This window comes from Larus michahellis, chromosome 2 (genome assembly GCF_964199755.1).
Source record: "Larus michahellis chromosome 2, bLarMic1.1, whole genome shotgun sequence".
In the NCBI taxonomy this organism is placed as follows: Eukaryota; Metazoa; Chordata; class Aves; order Charadriiformes; family Laridae; genus Larus; species Larus michahellis.
This window is the reverse complement of record NC_133897.1, coordinates 160,731,324-160,752,400: the sequence shown is the minus strand read 5'-3', so window position 1 is coordinate 160,752,400 and position 21,077 is coordinate 160,731,324. Positions and strand designations below refer to the sequence as shown.

Sequence of the window (21,077 nt, the reverse complement as noted above, 5' to 3'; positions counted from 1 at the left end):
ATACGAATGCGCATGGGTTGTTACAGCTAATTACTGTGCATTCGTAAAAGGAAATTCTTACTCCTGCTACAGCCTCAAAAACCAAAGAACAGTTGGGTTATTTATTGATGCTGCCCAATCGCCAGCCTCCTGGCAAAGCGAGATCCGTCTCCAGACCCTGCTGTCTTGTTGCATGCTGAATTCAATTAAGGGAAGTAGAAGGGGCAGGGGAAAAACTGAAAACAGTGGTAATCGGTTTCACTTCATATAATGCTTTCTGGAAATACAGCACGATTTTTAAAAGAAAAAACAAAAGAAATTAAATTATCCTGTAAATTATTTTAAAAAAACACTGGACTTCTTGGGTATTTGTTATTGTTGTTTTTTGAAGCCCTGAATTGTCAACACTTATAAATATTTATTTGTAGTGAAATCTTCTAGCACAATCCATAAAAATAAGCACAGATATCTACAACTGCTCCTTCTTGGACAGAGTCAGAAATACTCATGTAGGAGGGCTCAAGGTAAGTAGCAGGAGAATTAAGCTGCGCAGAGAAATATCCCAATGACCCCGTGAGAGATCAACAGAGGCTAACACCTCAGCGTCAGGATCAGTCCCTGAGTATGCTCAGAGAAAAAAAATAGCTATTTTAACTGAAGACAGTTTTGCAACCTGTTCACAGATGAGGGCTTTCATTTCGCACTCCTTCCGCTGATCACACTTGTCATAAGACACTGTCTAATTCAGACACTCTGTGACATCAGTTTCTAAACCGAACATTCCATTAAATTTGATACCAATCATATGATGAATAATAAAAACTTCTGGAAAACTATTTTTGGGCAAGGCAAAAGCTTTGGTGCTGAGAAGCACAATTAGAAGCTACTGCAGGCAGTTTGGGGACTCTTTGATGGATGACGTATTTTTCAAGTTATTCATCCCTGAGAACCGGCATTTCACAACTGCGTTCAAGAAGAAGTAAGTCTTCCCAGCTTGCAAGGATATGTTCACCAAGTCAGATACTGTACAGCAGGAGCCCAGGGAGTGACGTTATGCCGTGGCTGTGAGGTTATTGCCAAACACAGTCTATTTCTCCTGAACACACTGATGAGTGATAATTTTACTAAGAAATTCATCATTCTGCTTCTTTCCCATTAGCCCTCTTGTTATTCTTTTGGGTTTCCAAGCAGAGAGCAGGAGATCAGCCTACAACAAAAGCTGTCAGCCACCTGAGAGTGCAAAAAACCTGCTTTTCCCTCTCCCTACAGGAAATGACTTCTCCAATGTAGTCAAGAAACGCAAAACTAAGGCGGAATGTAGCTTAAGGCAGAGGCCACATCCATGGGAAGGTGGCAAGCCATAAGCTGGCAAGCCAGCTGTGGAACAGAAGGTCTTTTCATAAGGAGGTCTTCACTTATGTGGGGTGAAAACATATCCAAAATACTCTTCTGACACTCACCTAGGCACTGGTTGTCTATAAGGAGATCATCTGTTTCAGTCCAGTCCAGTGCTGCTCCAAAGCTATCGATGCAGAAGGATTTCTTAGTGTCGGGGTCTTGCTGGGAAGGTCTATACTGGCCATTTTCATCACACTGCAGACCCTGCTCATTGGTTTGACAGTATGTGATGCCTGTTAGAAGTAAAAAAGAAGAAAAAAAAAAAGGTATTTTGATAATGCTGTCACAGGGTTTCACAGAATGGTTCTGGTTGGAAGGGAATTTTGGAGGTCATCTGGTCCAACTCCCCTGCTCAAGCAGGGCCACCTAGAGCTGGTTGCCCAGGACGATGTCCACATGGCTTTTGAACACCTCAAAAGTTGGAGACTCCACAATCTCCCTGGACAACCTGTGCCAGTGCTCAGCCACCCTTAGTAAAAAAGTGTTTCCTGATGTTCAGAGGGAACCTCCTGTGTTTTCATTTGCACACATTGGCTCTGGTCCTGTCAATGGAGTAGGACAATGTTTCAATGCTGTAGGACAGAAGTACTCTAAGTACAACAGAGACTTTACTGAAAGTTAATCTATAATTTTCATTGTGTTTCATGCTCTGAAACATGGTAGTCTCACTGCTTTGTTGCTACTGCAATTCATACTCCAAACATTTTTAGGATTCTCTGCCATGGATCAGGTCTCCTTTATGCTAAGTACTGTAAAGCAAAGAAGTACAGAGAAGGAACTGTGTTTTCCTACAGGTTTGTTTAGTGCCTACTGCAATGGATCCATGAAAAGTTATGAGCAATGGCACAAGAGACATCACATCAATTTGTTGTTTGCTGCTCCCACACGTTTTTTTTTTTTTTTAAATGTACTTTTCAGAGGGAAAGAAAAGGTCTTCACACTATTTTTAAAGAATGAAGAATTTTGATTTTAATTAGCAGCATCTTCCCCAACTACCTAACATTTTTAATGATTTAAAATGTTTAGAAACCAAGTATCTGGGCTCCACAGAGAAAGAAATCTGGAAATTTGACCGACTTTGAAGGCAGCAGCAGAGAACCCCAGGTGGACTAAGCCTGACAGGGTAACCACCTTTGTGTCCTCCATCTGAGTTGCTACTTAAGCAAGCAAGGCTTATCTACGTATGAAGAAACCACCAGGGTTCAGTCTGACACATCAAAATGTGACATCATCAGCATTGTCTCAATTCAGTGCACTGAAAGTTTAGGAAATTCTTCTTGTGCCTCTCAGCCATCCTTGCCACAGAGGCACAACCTCTGGGAGGAAAACAAGGTAAGCAGCAGAGGGGAGAACGCTTCAGTCCTCCATTTTTCCTGTGCTGTGTTCATCGGGCAATACTTTCCTTTTTGTATCTGGCAGTTAATTCAGCAAACTCTTCAGACTTTGTAAGCAGACAGCAGAGAAAGAAAGAAAAAAAGAAGAAAAGTAATTGTGTACAACATGGCCCTTTGGAAAGGGCTGGCACTGAGCCTCAACACACAGGTGAGGTGGAAGCCAGGCAGGGAGCTGGTTTAGTTGCAGGCGCTTATGGTAGAGAAAACTGCAAGTGCAGTAAAGAAAGCTTAAGGAGCAAACTTGTAAGAACAGGAGTCCCATACCTACACCGGGAACACATACAGAAATGAAGAATGATATCTCAGTCTAACATCTTCTTTAGGCAAAAGCTAATTGATGTCAGGGTGCATTACAATAAATGTGGGGGTTTTTTATCCCACCTAAGAAAATAAATAGGTTGAAACACAATAAAGCAGTCCCTATGCTCACCAGTACTTCCAAGAAACTCATTCTCACTACTCACTTTAATTTTTACCCATGACCTAACTCTAGACAGAACTGAATTTGGCCTTAAGTGATATTTTTTATGGAACGGATCCAAAACTAATTCATTTAAGCTGAATGCACCAACTTTAGTGAACATATTGATAGCTGCTTTGTGAGAAGTATTTTTATTTGCAGGGGAAAGAGCTGCACAAAGACAAGACTACTTTAGTGTTCATGAAAATGCTAACAAATGAACTATGTAAGATGTTTCTCACTGATACTGGACACCCAGGTATCATTTCTGAGGACAATGAACACATCTTAAGGAACCACAATGTCCTAGATGAGACTGACCACGCATTTCTCATGCATTTTTGGTCAAAACACCAGACAGATTTTTCTGTCTTTGAAAAACATCTTTGAATGTATGCAGAAGAGATCATATCCATCCAAAAAAACCCAGAGGGAGGAACTTTTTTTTTAAACTTACAGATGAAAAAAAAAACAACAAACTCCATCAGTTATTTGAAGCCAGAATACAAAGGATAAGGGAAGAAATGAGTTCAACTTACAGTGATCAGCGCTGAATGCCCCATAGGAGTTGGTAGTTTTGCCCACAGGACACTTGATACAGGAGGAACGTCCTGTCTGATACTGATAGTAGCCAAGAGGGCAGGGAATGCATTCATCGTTCTGGAAATGACTGCCTGGAGGACAAACAACTGCAAAGAGAACAACCACCTTATTACTTTTTTGTAATCCAACCAGTTCAGGCATTTGCGCACATATGTGGGCAGGGTTTATATATACCATGCTGGTAGACTTGCCACAGGCTTCAAGCTCTTAATATATGTAAACAGTCCTTAAACGTTCATTAAACTCATGAATGACTGCAATATAAACCATGGGGGTTTTTTGTCAGAACCCCCTGAAAATGTTCTTGAATTAGTGCACTTGGCTCTTTGAAATGACAAGTCCAGGCCTGATTTCCATTTGTCAAATCCATTTGTAATCAGATAATGCACTGTGTGGGTATGTTGTGAAAGAAAACGAAGGAACACAAGCTACAAACAGAATGAGTTCTACAACCACTACAGACCGAAACAGGAAGAGTCTTGGAGCAGAAACTCCAAAAACATCATCCAGAAACACACCATATGGTAACACTTTGATTCAGAATTCCTGGTAATGAAATTTTTGGTGAGCACTTCCAAACTAAACAGTAATGGCTGGATTAAAAGTCACTAATTGTGCACTTGACAACCCAAGCACAAAACAAAAGGATATTCTTAGTCTGTATAATTATCATTTTCAGAACAAATCAGGAGTAATATTTCCAGCTGACCTGTTGCATGTTATAAAGAAAACTCCTTGTCTTCTGGGACATCATGAAATACTGTCTTTCCCTCCAGATCATGCGAATGAACATTAAAGCAGAAGAGGCGCAGACACATTTGCAGGACAATACCTTTACTTGTTATTTCACAGCTGCTTTCCAGATGTAGATTTCCTTCAAAACACTATCAAATGTATATTTTGGGACTTTGACAAGGTGCAAAACTTCATTTCTTGCCCTACATCTTGACAGCACTTTAAGCTTATATGGGAGAGAAACAGTAATGGAAAATTGGCCATCTCCACTGCAACCCATATGATGAATTGCTGTTCTGGCCAACACACCAGAATATAAATTAATTTAACTTACAGGAGAACTTAAATCAGAATAGACTAAAAAGACAGCTAGTGTGAAAATGATCATGTCTTCCTTCATCTGCTTTAATTGGCCCAATGGGAAAGCCTAGGATGAGACAACTGTGAGACTGAAATTTTCCTCCCAAGTAAGTATCTAGGCAATTGCTCTAGGTATAATGCATATCTAAAATCAATTACATAACCCAAAAGTCCTGGAACAGACAGATTTCTCCTCTCTCATGCATATTATTTAATACACAGGAGCGTCTGATACATTTTAAAGACATTTTCCAACACATGCAAAAAGGATCATATTTGTTGCAAATGAGCAACAGTAGAAATTAAAATGAAATGAGTAATCCATGCCTGAATTGAAGAAAGTGCAAAGGATGAGGGAGACTAATTAAGCAATTAAAGTTTAAAAAGGTACAAATTAAGCTTTTCAAAGCACCCTCCTTTCTTTGCATTTATAGTCATGATGTGAAAGTAACACCTGTGCCTCCAGCCACATTTTAAGCAAGTAAAATTGCCTTTTCAAAAGGGCACAAAGAACAGCAAAAAACACTGGTGCAGAGAATTATGTTTTCTAGATTCCTTAACTCTCGAAGGCACACATCATTTCAGCTACAGGTTACACTCAACACAATTACATAGAGGTTAAATTCGATTTGGGAAGTCAGACAAAACATCACACTGTACTTTTTTCAAACTTTAACATTCTTATATTTTAACAATGTAGGAGACTTAGAAAAAAAGCCTTGAGCCAAAATCTCAGAGCTAAGCATTAGCACTGGGCCCAGAATTTGTATCTCTAGAATAGGAAAAAATAAATAAAATTTTAAATTTAAATTAATCTTTCCTGTACGTCAGATTTGTAACTTGCAACGCTTCGACCCAGACTTGGGCTTCTGTGTACCAGGGGAACGACATGCTGAGAGAAATTTCCAGGCTAAAGAACGACTCACTGGGGAAACACAAATCAGCTCTGTGCAGGGGTACCACTCCTCACAGTAGCCTCATTTCACTTGAGACCAGCTCTCACTATGTTAAGAATGCTTAAAAACTGTCACAAGTGATCATTGCACCCAATGCTTGCACTGCTCTTTCCTCCCTCCAGGGATACTGGAAAACTTTGGGATATCAGATTCTTGATCCAGATTATTCCAAATGAAGTCTTTGAGCTGCCAGCTCAGCTCTAAAGCTAGCACATTATTTGATTTGGGTTATGCCCTGCTCAAAGCAATTCTGATAGAATCGCCAAGCTTTCTAAATAATAAAAGGAACACGCATAAAAATACGTAATAAAACAAAGATAGCTCACAAAAAGTCCTCAGGCTTTCTCCTGACATAAAGGGAGGGAGAAGGGTTGAGTTCATAGAGCTGCCTCCTGGACAGTTTCCAACTCTCTTCTTTTTGACTCACACCTTAGCAAAGAAAGTGTCTTTTTTCCCTTTAAAATTTAGCTAAAATAAAACTGTTACCTCAGACTCTTAAGGAATTATAATCATAAATACCTGTAAACTTAGTGTATGACTGAAACAATGAAAAAACGCCACATAAGAAAAACTAACACATGATAAATGTTACCCATTTTACAGGCAGAAAAACATAAAACAAAGCCACAATAGATGCAAAGAAACAGATGACTGTAAGGAAAATACACAAGAGATGAAGAGGCAGGTTCATGCAAGCTGTGTGTTCCTAAATGAAAATGTTAAGTTTATTTGGAACAACAGAAAGCTGCCGCTACTAAGAGCTGTTGATACTTTCTGAAGCGAGGGGAAATGTCATTTTCGGTGAAATAAAACCAAACAAATCAATAAGATCAAAATCTGAAAAGACAATTTGTGTTTCAACAAGGTGCAACAGGAAAAGGAAGAGAATAAAGAATCCCTGTCACCCTCACACAACTTCGATTTCTGTAATCGCAGCCCATGTCTTACTACTAACCCCTATTATTAGGAGAGAAACAGCCTCAGAAGGATAAATGACCAGAATATACCCATAATGCAAAATAAAACTATATATATATATATATTTGAGAGGAACCAGAAACTGAATTCCTAAATCCTCTATTTAGAACAAAATACACACTCTCACTCCATAAACAAGTGTCCAGCAGCGTATCTACCATGACATCTGAGAATACAAAATCTCTGCCAAAAGCTGGAGCAGAAACTGTCTCCTTTCCACATTTCTTTGACACGTCTTTTACTGAGTGACTTTTTCTACAGCTAGCTGGTTCAAATATGTATGAACTAACTTACAAGGCAAATTAATTCACTGCTTCCTAGAGGCCTTTATCCCTGGCAGGAAATATTTGGCAAAAAGATCCAATTCTTTCCTAGTCGTGTGATGGACTCTACTTAATAAATGATGATACCTTTAATCAGTACAAGAGCACATCTTGTTAAGTAGCTGCAAGTTGTTACAGACTCCGGATACTCTGTAGGAATTAATCTTTTTTCTGCATGGTGTATTTAAACAACCAAAATCTGAAGTGTTTCAGACTGTGGAGATGAACTGAAACTGCAGTCAATTTACCCTTAAAGGTCCAAGCTGGAAATTGTAGCAGTTCAGAACTGATTCGTCACTTGATTACTTTGAAGTCCTTGCCCAGGCATTAGGAAGCTTTCCTAACTTAGGGAGAACAGTGATACCAAGCAGGGAGATAAGTTGTTTTCATGTGTTTTGATTTGTTCTTAGAGTCTCTAACTTAAGCTGCGTAGTGTTGAAGTTTTCCAATCTGAAAATATTCCTCATTTTGGGCAACTTCTGCAATACCTTATACCGTTGATTTTTATACCTAGAAATGATACATCCCTCCTCTGTTCCCAAAGAAAAGCTAGACATAATGAATACGTCCCAAAATGACATAAGACACAGTATCATACAATCATAGAACAGTTTGGGTTCGAAGGGACTTTTAAAGGTCATCTAGTCCAAACCCCCTGCAACGATCAGGGACATCTTCATCTAGATCAGGTTGCTCAGAGCCCCTTCCAACCTGACCCTGAATGTTTTCAGGGATGGGGCATCTACCACCTCTCTGGGCAACCTGGGACGGTGTTTCACCACCATTGTTGAAAAAATTTCTTCATTACATCTAGTGTAAATGTACCCTCTTTTAGTTTAAACCAATTACCCCTCATCCTATTGCAACAGTCCCTGCTAAAAAGAGTCACTGGTCCAATGAGAACGATCAGAGTTGCGCTGAAGGTGGGTTGATGTTGATAGAAACAAGAGCAGGGCTGTTAAGGCAGAGGCTCTTTGGCAGCATGACCCGGTACGCAAGAGTGCTAGGTACAGACACGAGGATCCATCAAAAAGATAGGTTTGGCAGCCCTAAGCAGGATGTTTGCAGAAAGGCAGCCTGTTCCAGGGAAGCAGACTAAACAAAACGAAAGAAGAAGAAAAGAGGGCAGAAGTGCAATCAGGCCTGGGTGTTGGCCAACACCAAGAAAGCTTCCATTTGAGCTGGCTGGAGTTGGCCCAGGAATTCACAATCATAGAATGGTTTGGACTGGAAGCCCCATCCAGCCTGGTCTTGAACACTTCCAGGGAAGGGACATCCACAACGTCTCCAGGCAACCTGTTCCAGTGTCTCACCACCCTCACAGTAAGGAATTTCTTCCTAATATCCAATCTAAATCTCCCCTCTTTCAGTTTAAAACTGTTACCCCTTGTTCTATCACTGCGCTCCCTGATAAAGAGTCCCTCCCCATCTCTCCTGTAACCCCCTTTAGGTACTGGAAAGGTACTATGAGGTCTCCCTGGAGCATTTGCTTCTCCAGGCTGAACAACCCCAACTTTCTCAGCCTGTCCTTGTAGTCTCAGGACTTTCACCATTTCTTCATCTAGGTTTCTATTCTGAGTAATGTATCATCATCTGAAGCACTGGCTACATTATCTTTATGAAATCTTCTTACTAAGGATCACGTACGTTACAGAAAGACCTGCTAATACCAGACAGATCTAAAAAATCCCCAAAAATATTTGCAAAACTTTCTATACTATGTCAGTGTCATGACGCCCATTTCCAAATCATTGATTCAATGCAAGGACTGAACAATAACCGAAGCACTAATTCCCATCTCTCCTCAGATTTATCATTCACGTTGGTGCTTCACGCCTTTCACGTATTAATCATAAACACAAGTTCACTGATGATTTTCTAACTTTAGCTTTATACTGATTCCTAACAGCATCAAAGAAGGGGAAGCTAAACTGAGACATACCACATCCTTGTGAATTTGGGACTGTTTTCCCAGGAGACGAAATTCTTCGAAACCCACTTCTACATCCTAGCTGCACACTCGGAGACAGATCAAATTCTTCATCCCAGGGAAAATCAACGAAAGAATCTGCTAGGAATTGCTTGGAGTCCAAATGCAGCAGAAAACCACCGTCCTCAATCTCTTTTATAAATGCTCCAATGAGCTTTTCTCCAACAATTGCATTTTCTAAAGGGGGAAAAAACACAACAAAATAGTATGGAAGAGATTTACAATATAGTAATGGATAACCACACAGAAACTGATGAACTTTAAGTTAAAAACATACAGAAATACAACATGTTAACAAACAGCAGACAAGAATAAATCTGTACAGTGTCCTATCAGATTAAAGTACTGATCTCAATATATGTAGAGCTGCTAAAGAAACAGCAAGAATACCACAACAAAAAAAATGTCATATTCAAGAACTAAAGCATCAGAGAACAAAATTCGATTTCTGAGATACAAAAATTCAGCAGATGAAAACCAGGATTATCTGATTTTCAGATTAAATTCATTGCTTTTTTTTTTTTTTTCCAATGGATATCGTTTGCTTCTTTTTCAGCATTTTATTGGTTTGTTTTTGAAGGCCAGCACCTGTAGCAATATAATAATCACCTTCCATCACACTACTGATAGCCAACATATGCGCCTATGCAAGAGACACACTCTTCACAATCGCTGAAGCTGGTGTTTAAAGCCAGAAAACAGTGAGTACATTTCCTACTCTCTATATTCTTACTTGCCCAGACAGCTTCCCTTCCAATGACCTGTACAAGGACAATTTTCAGTGCTCATTCAAGAACGAATTCCCCAGTTTGGCTGGACCAGAAATACTACAAGAACAGCATTCCCAGTGAATTTTGTTTGTCCTCCTGTTCTGTTCACCCTTGCTGGCTTTATGGCATTGAATTAAATGTTGATGTGGTTTTCTGGTCCAAATTTGCAAGACAAGGGCCTCCGGTAGCTACAGGTGATGAGCAGCCCAGTAACCCAGCAAAAGGGAAGTCCTGCACCCTGTATACTTTGAGTTTTGCAACTACACTAATGACCTTGGACGTTGAACTTTCACAGGGAGGGTGTTATATACATGAAGACAGTGTGAGGAATGTTACAACTCACACGCTGTACAAAGATTAGTATTTGTGACTGACGTGTCCAAGGCAAATAGCAGAGGGTATCACTGCCTTCTCACGTGGCAAGTTCCCTGACTTTGCGCTGTAGCCCACGGGCAGCTTTTAAATTGTGGGAGGAGAAAATTTCACAGCCAGGTACGAGGCTCTGGTGACGCAGAGCTGCCCTCCTGCTCGTGATGAAGCAAACACAGACGTACGATGCTTTTTCTGAAAGATCATCCTAGACCTTTAACACCTAAAGCATAGGTGCCCCCTCTTGCTGAACGTTGGTCTGTAACCAACTGCTGTGGTGTAGATGTTGTTTCCCCCTTTGCAGAGGAGGGACACAAGGTTTTTACACTTAAGGGCTAAAGTGAATGGACCTCACATTAAAGCTGACAGCTTTGTCCTTGTATTCTCAGTGCTCTGTTCCCTCCAGCTTTCAGCAACCTATCCTGCTGCTCTGACACATGCTATAATCAACAAAATAGCACTTAGTTTTGTTCAGCCCCAGGCCAAAATGATACTTAGGTCACGAGTAAGTAATTGGAGATCGCCACATAACCAACACTTTGCAAATGTTTTGCCAGAACTTGTCTCATAATTGAAAGCAGGAATAAGCAGATTAGCCTTTTATTCAAGCAAATATCCTTCCAAATCATCTAGTGACTAGCTGTAGCAGAATTAAAAATAACCTTGACATGACAGCTGGAGGGAATTCCCATGTAGAAAAGAAGCAAACAACCAAACCAGTAAGAACCTAACTAGGTCTGTTGAATTTCCTTTGGTCTAAGATGTTTTCCTGTGTTGAAAAGTTCTTAACACTATCACTAAATGTGACCCTCCTATAGCCTTGGAATTTAGTACATGAAAATATCTGGAAGAAAAAAAAAAAAGTAATGAAGCATTCATGAGTTAGTTAGATTTGAGGCTCTCCATTGGGAACATATGCACTCTGCACTCCTGTTTAGCAATTCTTTTCTGAGATATTTCACAGGAGGGGAAAAAAAAAAAAAAAGAAAAAGCAGCAAGACTTCTCATTTACCTGTAAAGAAACTGAGAGGAACAAAGCTATTTTAGTAATGTCAATTTTCAAATCAGAGACCCATTTTTCTCACTCTGTGTAAATACACCAGCAAACACCTCAAACAGAAAGACTCAAAGCTGCTCTAGAAGGTAATGGAAGTTGATGGTGCCAAGAGCATACAGAAGGCAGGTTCTGCTCTGCCACTTATGAAACCATATGGCCATTCCCAGAAAAGCAATTTTAGTACTACAGGGAAATTATAGCGTGGAGAGGGTCAAAAACATAATGCTCTCAAAGCGGAACACTTTCAAAAGTAAAGTTTAATGTAAAACCAAACACACTTATACTTTGGTCCACCTCCTGCAAACTGCTTGAATATTCATGGATCTGGAGCAACTGAACGGATGTAAACATAAAGAGGCTGTAAAGACATGAACCGCACGACCACTGCAGCCAATGTCTGCAACTTGAAGGCTTTTGGATTCAGCTCTGATCAGGCAAAAACTGCTGTAGGGCACACGTCTCCAAGTCCAAAAGTTAGAGGGAAGGACACGTGCAGGCAGTTATTTATATTTAGTGCTGGGAACACCATTGCAAAGCAGTAAAACTGAAGAAAAGGTGGCTCACAGGGCATTTGAACTTGGGATATGTCTTTTACATCTTTTATTTTAAAGGGAAATACTGGCTGCTTTGAAAGAAGTTCCTTACACCATCCCTAACCTGCTTGGAAACCACAGGAAAGATCTGCCAGTCAGTGGTCTCTGCAAAATTACTCTAGGATGTCTGAGGTAAGGGTTATTCTTCAGTGTCAAAGGTAATGTAATAAATAGAAAAAGGGGGAAATGAAAGAAAGGAGAAAAAAAAAAAAAAAACAAACCACAACTTGGAAGAAACTAGTTATATTTTTGGCAATGTGTGAATTGTGTTTCTGAGTCCAACCAAGTAAGGAAACACAATCTTTTCCACCACTGAGGACCTGTCCAATGGAAATTAACATCTGGGACAGTTAAGCTCATGCCCAATAAAGTAATTTTTAATCTCAGTTAAGGAAGCTGGGAGAGACAGTCCTATCTGAAAGAAACATTCAGTTATAGTTCCTTTTCACTGTGCAGTCACGGCCTGAAAAGAGAAATATATCAACACCATAAGCTCAAAAACACAACTCCAGTGTTATAAAGACATTTTCAGTGAGTATTTATAGTACTTTGCTAGTGCTTTCTAAGAGCAGACACAGGGAAGCAAAACAATTAAAAACAAAGCTGGTTTAATTCACAGAAATATCAGAGGGAAAAAAAGCAACTCACCAACATCATGTAAGTCAGGGAGAGAAGTTGCGGGGATGTTTTCCAGCTGAGTCCTCCACGTGACGTTCACCCCGAGGCGGTCCACGCTCAGGCATTCAACATAGACAGTGGAATCATCACAGACAGAAAGAGAGCCGGTATTTCCAAACGCGTTTACCTCGAATTTAAAATTAAATGAAACCACGGTTAGTCAACCTGAGAACCTTCTAGTCCTTGCCTTTCCCTACTCAACTGCACTGTGCTATGCTCAAGGTGACATTTTCAAAAGGGCCCATAAAAACAGAAGTAGGAAAAGATAATTTTAGCAGGTGATTTACTCACTGTTAGAATAGTCTAAGGGTTCTCTTCCATCAAAATATATTTTTAATAAATATTTCTACTTTGTATCTCACCTTTTTTTTTTTTAATACAAAAAAAAAACAAAACCAAAACAAAACACACCACCAAACAAACAAAAAAAAAACACCAACAGAGAAAAAGGATTTGAAATTACCTGGAGATGACATAAACCACGAGCCTTCAATTCATCTAAAATAAAGATCTGGAATGCCTGGAGTAATCCAGAGTAGTCAGAACTACAAGTCTTCTCAGGAGGCAGTAGTAATTGAAAGTGTGTTTGAGCTTGGACTGTCTGAAATGATTGGGGCTCTAAAAAAGATAAGTAGAAAGGACATTTAGTAGCCTCATTATCTTATGCAGAAACCAACTTTCAAAGTTACTTTGAGAAAAGAAAACATTGATTTGGCATTTTGATCTTGCATCAATAGCATCTCCCCATTTCTAGGTGGAAGCAGCAGCGTTGTCAGTAGTTACAAATAAGCAGCAAGAGACATGCTTGATAAATATATATGTTGTGCATTAGGGACAAAGCCAGGTGATGCAGTTATGCAATAATAAAGATATATTTTACACTGGAGCACTAACTCACAGAAGGATAAGAAACAATCTGGATCATTAATGACTTTTTGTAAGACTTGGCAGATAGGAATTTCCAGAGAACTAGATGAAAGCTGACGTTATGCCAATACTTAAAAAAGAAACAGGAAGACAGGAATTATTGACCTGTCAACCTCCGCTTCTCTCAGACACAATCATGAAAGGACTCCTATTAAAAAAGGAAATAAATGATTAAAGCAATTAATACTAATTCAAATGGGCTTTCAGAAACCTAGCTTGTCAAATTAACTGGGAATTAAGTTTTAAGAGAGAATAAATTTGGTGGCATAATAATGGTGTTGACGTGGACAAGGGCATTCCAATCCTTTGATAGCAAATCAAAGTGATGCAAATCACACAAATTGATGAGAAGCCCATGAGCTCATCAGTCACAAAATGAAAATCAATTTATCCAGTTTTTGGCCAAAAAAAAAAGGTGCAAGTTTCTTGGCTCCACTGGAGTTATGCCGACCTCAGGCTTCACAGAGAGTTTGCTACCTCAGATTCAGCACAGTGGTCATGCTGTCATTGCACCTCCAAATGGAGATGGCTCTTATCCCACCAGCTTGGAGAAGCAGCAGAGCTCTCCTTCATTCACTTCCCCTACAGACCTTTGCTAAATCAGGTACAAGTGTCACTCCTGGAGCACAATTCCCTGCCCCTCACCCCCAAAATGAGCATGGGAAAGCCTGGAGAGCATCCAAGAAGAATGGTCGGAGGGACTGAAGGACATAAAAGCCTCCTTCTTCCTGCAAGGCACAAAGCCTTCTATCTGTTTAGTTTATCAGAGAGTAGTTAAGAGCCGACTTCACCACAAGCTCTAAGTGTACATGTAGGGAAGAGGAAATAAGATTTTTAAGAGTGTGGGTAATCATCACACACTCTTCTGTGGTGAATTCTCCATTATCAGGAAGTTTATTCAATCGCCTTCAGATGTGTTGGGATTTTTTTCTCGCTCCTTAAAACCAAGCTCTATTTCTAACAGAAAGTACTGTAGGAAGTCCTGAGCTCACATTAAAAGGCAGCTTGAATTCAGATTGACACACGCTCCCCTCTGTCCGTATAAACAGTTATTCAACTGCCATCAGGCAAACATGAAAGTTACTTCATAACATGCTACAAAGACCTAGCAAATGTGATTACAGACAGACAAAAGTCTCAGTCTGAAATTTAAAGTTTAAAATAACTTCCATTTGGAATAGAAGACCTGGGGTACAAACTGGAAATGCCACAATATGGAGGTCTCCAGAATGGTTTAACCCATTCTGGAGATGAAGAATAGGTGCACATCTGGCATCAAGATCTGCATTTCTCAAAGTTCAGCACTGCCACAAATTGCCATTTTGATCAGAACGTATCTCTCTCTGAAAAGGCCAACATTAATATCCAATTACATGATCTCTTAAGAGACAACTGATTCTTTCAAGATTTAAAGTGCCATTTTTTTCCTTGAAAGAAAAATGGCTTGAAAAATAACCACAAGTCAGCCTACAAAGATAAAATAACCCTAAAGAACAGACTGCTGCAAAAAGATGCAGAAGTAACAGTGACTTGATTATGCAAATAAACAGTCAAGTTCTGCCAAATTCAAACATCTGGCACTCATCTGTTCCTCCAGGATTAAGTGGTTCCATCAGAATCACTTCACGGTGCCAGCATCTTTTAACTTGCAAAGAAGAATCTGCATATAGATTGAATAACTATTTATAGTTATATTATTACAGAAAAGCGGGACTTTCTGCTATAGGAGCCAGCCAAGAGACAGAAGATGGCAGAAGACAGGGCTAATCTACTGCACCTTAATTTAGCAACTCCCATAGAAGTGTTGCGTCTTATTATTGTCATTCACACAGTAGCTTCATGATGAAAGAGCATTTTTGTACATCTATTTACATTGCTCTGTGCCCTTCCCACCCCAGGGCATTTCAGACATACTCTGGCAGGCCTGGTAGAGCGGGACAGCCGAGACCCATCGACGTTGTTGCACATCACACTGAAACGACGTGCTGGGCGAGGAGCTGTGGAAGCCCTGGCGACACACCAGCCAGCACTGCTGAACGCTTGAAGCTTGCTCAGAAATGTTTTCGCAAAATACAGCTCCGTTGAGAACAGATGAGGTACCGAATGGCAGAGCACACTGTGGACCTTTAGGGACATGAGAAAGGGAATATATTAGTGGCACGCTATGAAGAACTTCTAGTAAAATTCCTCATAACCCTCACACCAACAGAGAAAACCTATACAGGACACTGTGCATGTCCCACTCATCTCGACTTGGATCTGGTCTGATGTCAGCATGGTGCGGTTTATTAAAGCTGATGAAAAGACACATATTGACTTTGATGGGTGACTCATTGGGTCCAGGAAACTACGCGCACGATTTATAAGAACAGATACGTTTAAAACAGTCATGAATAAATTTAAGAAGGAAATGAGAAGGAGGTTTCTAATCATCAGCAGAACAAACCTTTACAAAAGATAGCCACTGGAAATAGGCAGAGTTGAAAAAAAAAATTCTCATTTCCCTTTAGAGTGGAATTTGAAAATTTTAAGATCAGGAGCTCATGACTATGGTGTCTTCAACAGTACCAGGATGCTTCTGGTGACCCAGCAGGTCCTTAACTGTAGTATACAGCTTTGGAGTTGTAGCACAAAGTTTACGTTATCAACTCACTTGGCATCCATACAGTCATTTGAACCCTAGCCCACTGTAACAGACTTTTATAGCTGACTAACTACAATGATAATTAATTTCTACTAATCAGTGCAAACCAAACGCTTCACTCAATATTAGCCAAATCCCAGCCTAATTACTGAATACATCTAGTTATAATTAAACACTTCTGAGTTCTAGAGCTGCAATTCATAGAAGAAAAAAACAACTTCCTCACTCACAAATAAATATGAAGAAAAAGCTGTTCTTATATCATAGAATTCACTTGCTGTATGTATAGATCATTTTCCAAATACCAATGCTCAGATCAGTCCCAATCTCCCTAGTCACTGGAGGAAGGCAAAGACTGCTGATGGTTCAAGTCTGAGCAGCTTCTCTCTCCCCTTCTCATGGAGATATCAGGATTAATTCCTTAACTTAGCAGCCACTTCAGTTAAAGCTTAAACATTGCAGGATGAATCTGGGATCCAGTGTGCACAGTACATCTTTGTTTTCCAACCCTGAGCATTTCAAGGCCAAAATAAAAGGCTTTCATATCTGTCTCTGAATTTGTTTCTGTTTCCAATTCTCCTTTATAGCATCTTTTCTGCAATAACTCCACAAGTGGGGCCACGACATTGCTCCTCTTCACTCATTGACTCTCTATCCACCCTCTTTTTCAGACAAGGTGGAAACCTGGCATCCTCGCGTAACAAACTTTTAATAAGCCTCCTGAGATTTAGGACCAAAAGATATCACTGTAAAAGAAATGGTAATACTTATCCTGAACAATGTAAACTACATCCACCGTTATGTGTAAATTATGTTAATATCTCTTTATACAAAGTATTTAAAAATCAGTTTGTGGTCTCTTTATTGCTCTAATACATTCCTAGACCCAGAAAGTCAAATCCAGTCTCGGCCATATGCTGCTACAGTCTTTTACTGTTTGTTGCAATGAGAGTTGGTGTGCGAACTAGGGAAATAACTGCCCCCCCAAAACATAAGTGATGGACGGTTTCCTGGTGTGGTTCACAGGTTTCAGATGACAATCAGTAATTTGCTCGTTTATCCCTCTACAGATGTCACCTCATTTACTATCGTTATCAAGCCTGCACCATTTCTTCGTTCTTTGATTTCTGCCCCAGTTTCTCAGTCCTGTAGGAGTGAATCAGAATCCAGTTGAATACTGACACTTCTGTCATAGCTGTTTCTAAAGATTTCCATAAGGAAACTGCTCTCCCCAGGACCTTCTCTGGAAGGCTTTCTCTCCTCTATCTCCACTTAGAGCTGTGGAAAACGGGCATGAGGATGGGCCACGCGCGTGAGGACTGCTAGGATACTTGGCATCATCTCTCTGGTGCATGTTAACTAGAAAGAGTTGGATTCTACCTCTGATGGAAATGATTAAGCTAATGAAAACCTCATTGCACGCACTGGGCACTGTGAAGTTATTACTTGCTGTTTACAGCTGTCTGTTCTGATGTTGCTGGAGAAATTTATCATATTTTCCTCACCACAACAGCTTCTTTTGCTGTTAGACAAGATCTCCAAGACAGTGAGACAGTACTCCCTTCCCTTTTTCCTGAACAATTATTAGCGGTTCCCAGGACTAGAGGTTTAAGGCTGGATAGACTGAGGGGAAAAATAACTTTTGTGTCTTTATTCTTACACATTAACCAAGTTGTTTAGCATGAAAAAGTTCCATTGCTATTTCAAAATCCAGGAAAATCATTAAAGATTATTTCAATGGTATTTGTATGCAGAAAGTAACAGATAGCTTTCAGTAAAGCCAGGTTTCCACTATATTTCCAGAGCAGTTGTCTCTCTCAGATCAGTCATTTAAAAAAGAAAGGTTATTAATCATTCAGTCACTATTTCCTCTAGAAAAAGTAGAGCATTACAGGATCCCAAGAAACATCAGATGTGCACGAAAAATGTAAAAACATCTTAAAGGCATATCTCGGGGCACACCTCCTTAGAACATATTCCATACATTCCCTTGGAATTTAGGGGGAAATCCAGAAAATGAGCTTTCACACAGAGAAAGAGATATCAAAGACTTAACATTTACAACTAGTTCTGACTTTTCTCTGGCCTACTAGAAACACTTCCACTCTTCCCTACTCACCTTCGGAGTCTATGGGAACGTCAATCCATACTGCTGAGTGCCAGGTGTCACACACTAAGTTCCTCCAGCAGGCCCAAACAAAATAAATATCACATAGCCCCATGACCCACAGAGATACTAGCCCATGAACTGAAAGCAGGATGGCAGCAGCACTGTAATTGCTAGACTGATCAGCTCCACTTCTCTGAAGAGCTTGAAACCTGTATTGGGCTGCTACGTTCACATGGCTATGCCACCTTAGCTCTGGAGCTCATCTCTTCAGAGCTTGGTTGGGCATCTCCACACAACTCCACAGTGTGCACAGGGCAGATACAACCCTGGCATGTCCCTGTGGCTTCTCCTAAAATCCCACCCGCGTAGCTCTCTATTGGTACAAGACAGTTCAAAGAAAATGACGTTGGTGATGATTTCCAAGCTGGTTGAGGAGCTACCTAATCTATTAAAATGCCTTACAGCCCGTGGGGCTGACACAATCAGGTATTTGGTTGGTGACCACGTGTTCCTCTTTATATAGCAGAATCACAAGAGGAAACTGAAGCAATCTCTTACCATGTGGTCTCATCTTCCTAAATCTACCAACAGCTCTCCTTTAGAAAAAAACAAACCAAAAGAACTATGGAAACAGTAGTGTCCTGCAGGCACTAGTTTAAGGTTTTCTTTTTACATCTCTAGTTTCCACTAATCATTACACTTTGGAGCATAGCCTTGTAGAAAGTTTAGTTTGTTTTGCTTCACTACAATGATGGGGAGATGTACAAAGACCACTGCAAATTAAATTTATCCAAATGCCTCCCATTTGGACATCTTACTGGAAACCATGAGTGAATTCCAGTGCTTCACAGTTCTGGTCATGCAGGAAATACTCTGTGAATATGTAGCGTTTTGGCACATCCTTTTCACAACTCTGGTCACAAGCCAAGAATAGGAATAGCAGAAGCATACATTTTTCAAATTTTATTTTAGTCAGTTGAATGGATTTTAATCCCAGAGCCAGCTCAGGCTGGAAAAGGTTCAAGTTTGCAGCAAGCTGTTCAGATTGACTTTCTAGCTTTGATTTAACCAATTTTATGAATAAGGCAAAAATCAAAGATCCTTTCCCTTTCTCCTTGACAAAGCACTTGGAAAAAACTGGACATTGTGCCCAGGTATGTCTGAAATCTGCTATAACGCAAAGCAAACTGCTCGAGCAAAAGTCCCTACAAATGTCTGAACAAAGATTAAATATGCCTAAGTACTGGAAAAAGTTAGGATGTAGGTCAAGTTCCAGAGCTGGATTTGCTCAGCAGCAAAGTGCCTCAAGCAGGAACTCACTTGCACATGCAGGTCTTCCTCCGCTTACTCGCGTCCCTGGCACCTCTTCTCCATTGTCAAAGACGCACCAGCAGCTCCCTTCATCCTGGCTGCACTGCATGGGTGAGAAAGTCCCATTGTCCCCTTCACACTGTGGGATGTAGCCTTTGCCAGCTTCTCGTAAACTAGTTTTAGACTTCAACATATTACAGAAACTAGGACCTTTAAAGAGAGAAATTCATTGCAAGATACATAAGACAATAAACTGATTATCTGCAGAAATTAAATATATTAATGTACATTGTTGTCCTAGAGACTTTAACAGCAATGCTTTCATTAGAAAATGAAAGCATAGAAAATAAAACATAGAACATGTTTTACTAGAAGGAAGAAAGATAAGTGATCATGAAATCATAAATAATTTGAATCATTATAGAAACAGGGAATTTTATTTCCTCCAGAAAACCCACATTTTTTTCTAAAGATTAAAGTGGAAGTTATATGGGTTCACATCAATAAAATAGTTGAAAAAATACTGATATTTATTTTGCATTTACATATTTTTTGGCAATAGATTTGATAGTGTATCATTTAGATTTTGGTATTTTAAATTTTAAAAAATGCTTTTAGTAAGAATTCTAGAGCAAGGTCATTTTAAACATAATAATATGATTGTCACATTTTAAAATAGTCAAAATGTCCCAGTTTTATACCTTCATTACTGGAAAGAAAACCCAATCCTGAAACAGCAACATTTATGGTCTCCCATAAAGAAAAAAAAACAGGGACATGAGTGTGTGGAACCACACAAGAAGATCCAAAAAGTTCAATTTGAACTTGAGACAAAATTGATTTTTACTAATTTTGTTCATCTGCAAGTGGAGTAAGCTTGTAAACCTGTGTATCAAACCATTACACAGCTAATTCCTCGGTGAACGTGCAGTTACTTATCCCCCATCAGGCCTGTTGTACATCTCCATAGACTTCTATCATTAGCCCATATGTAAGAAAAAGTAAGAAGACTTGCTTGGGTCAGATGAAAGTACCATCTAACTGACTATCCTCTCTTGAGTAATTATCTACTCTGTTGCAGATGTCATAGAATCGTAGAATGATAGGGGTTGGAAGGCACCTCTGGAGATCATCTAGTCCAACCCCCCTGCCAGAGCAGGGTCATCTTAGAGCAGGTTGCACAGGAACGCAGGAGAAAACAGATTTCCTATGGGAAATGGCAAACAGAAAATCACTAGCTAAAGAACTGAAGAAACAAGCACAGCAGAACTGTAGGCTCTTGGGCTGCCTGTAACGTGCAGAGGAGCAGAACCAGGGCATGGGTCCAATAGGGCATCCCAATTCCTACGAGCAGGGATGCTTCAACTTTTTAGATCAACCATCTCCTGTGAGACCTCTACAGTTCTCTGTCTTTATTTGAAGATAATACAAAGGTATTATAG

The 21,077-nt window shown here is 39.9% G+C and overlaps 1 protein-coding gene across 1 annotated transcript in view; it reads right to left on the bottom strand.

The window, feature by feature from the left end:
- Nucleotides 1–21,077, bottom strand: part of TG (thyroglobulin) — a 159,463-nt gene that overhangs the window by 113,588 nt on the left and 24,798 nt on the right. The window contains exons 16-22 of the mRNA XM_074577876.1: nt 19,645–19,845; nt 15,485–15,694; nt 13,107–13,261; nt 12,614–12,770; nt 9,129–9,353; nt 3,771–3,920; nt 1,440–1,610 (exon numbers count right to left, since the gene is read on the bottom strand). Of these exons, the coding sequence (XP_074433977.1) occupies nt 1,440–1,610; nt 3,771–3,920; nt 9,129–9,353; nt 12,614–12,770; nt 13,107–13,261; nt 15,485–15,694; nt 19,645–19,845 (1,269 nt within the window). The remainder of the gene's footprint in view (nt 1–1,439; nt 1,611–3,770; nt 3,921–9,128; nt 9,354–12,613; nt 12,771–13,106; nt 13,262–15,484; nt 15,695–19,644; nt 19,846–21,077) is intronic.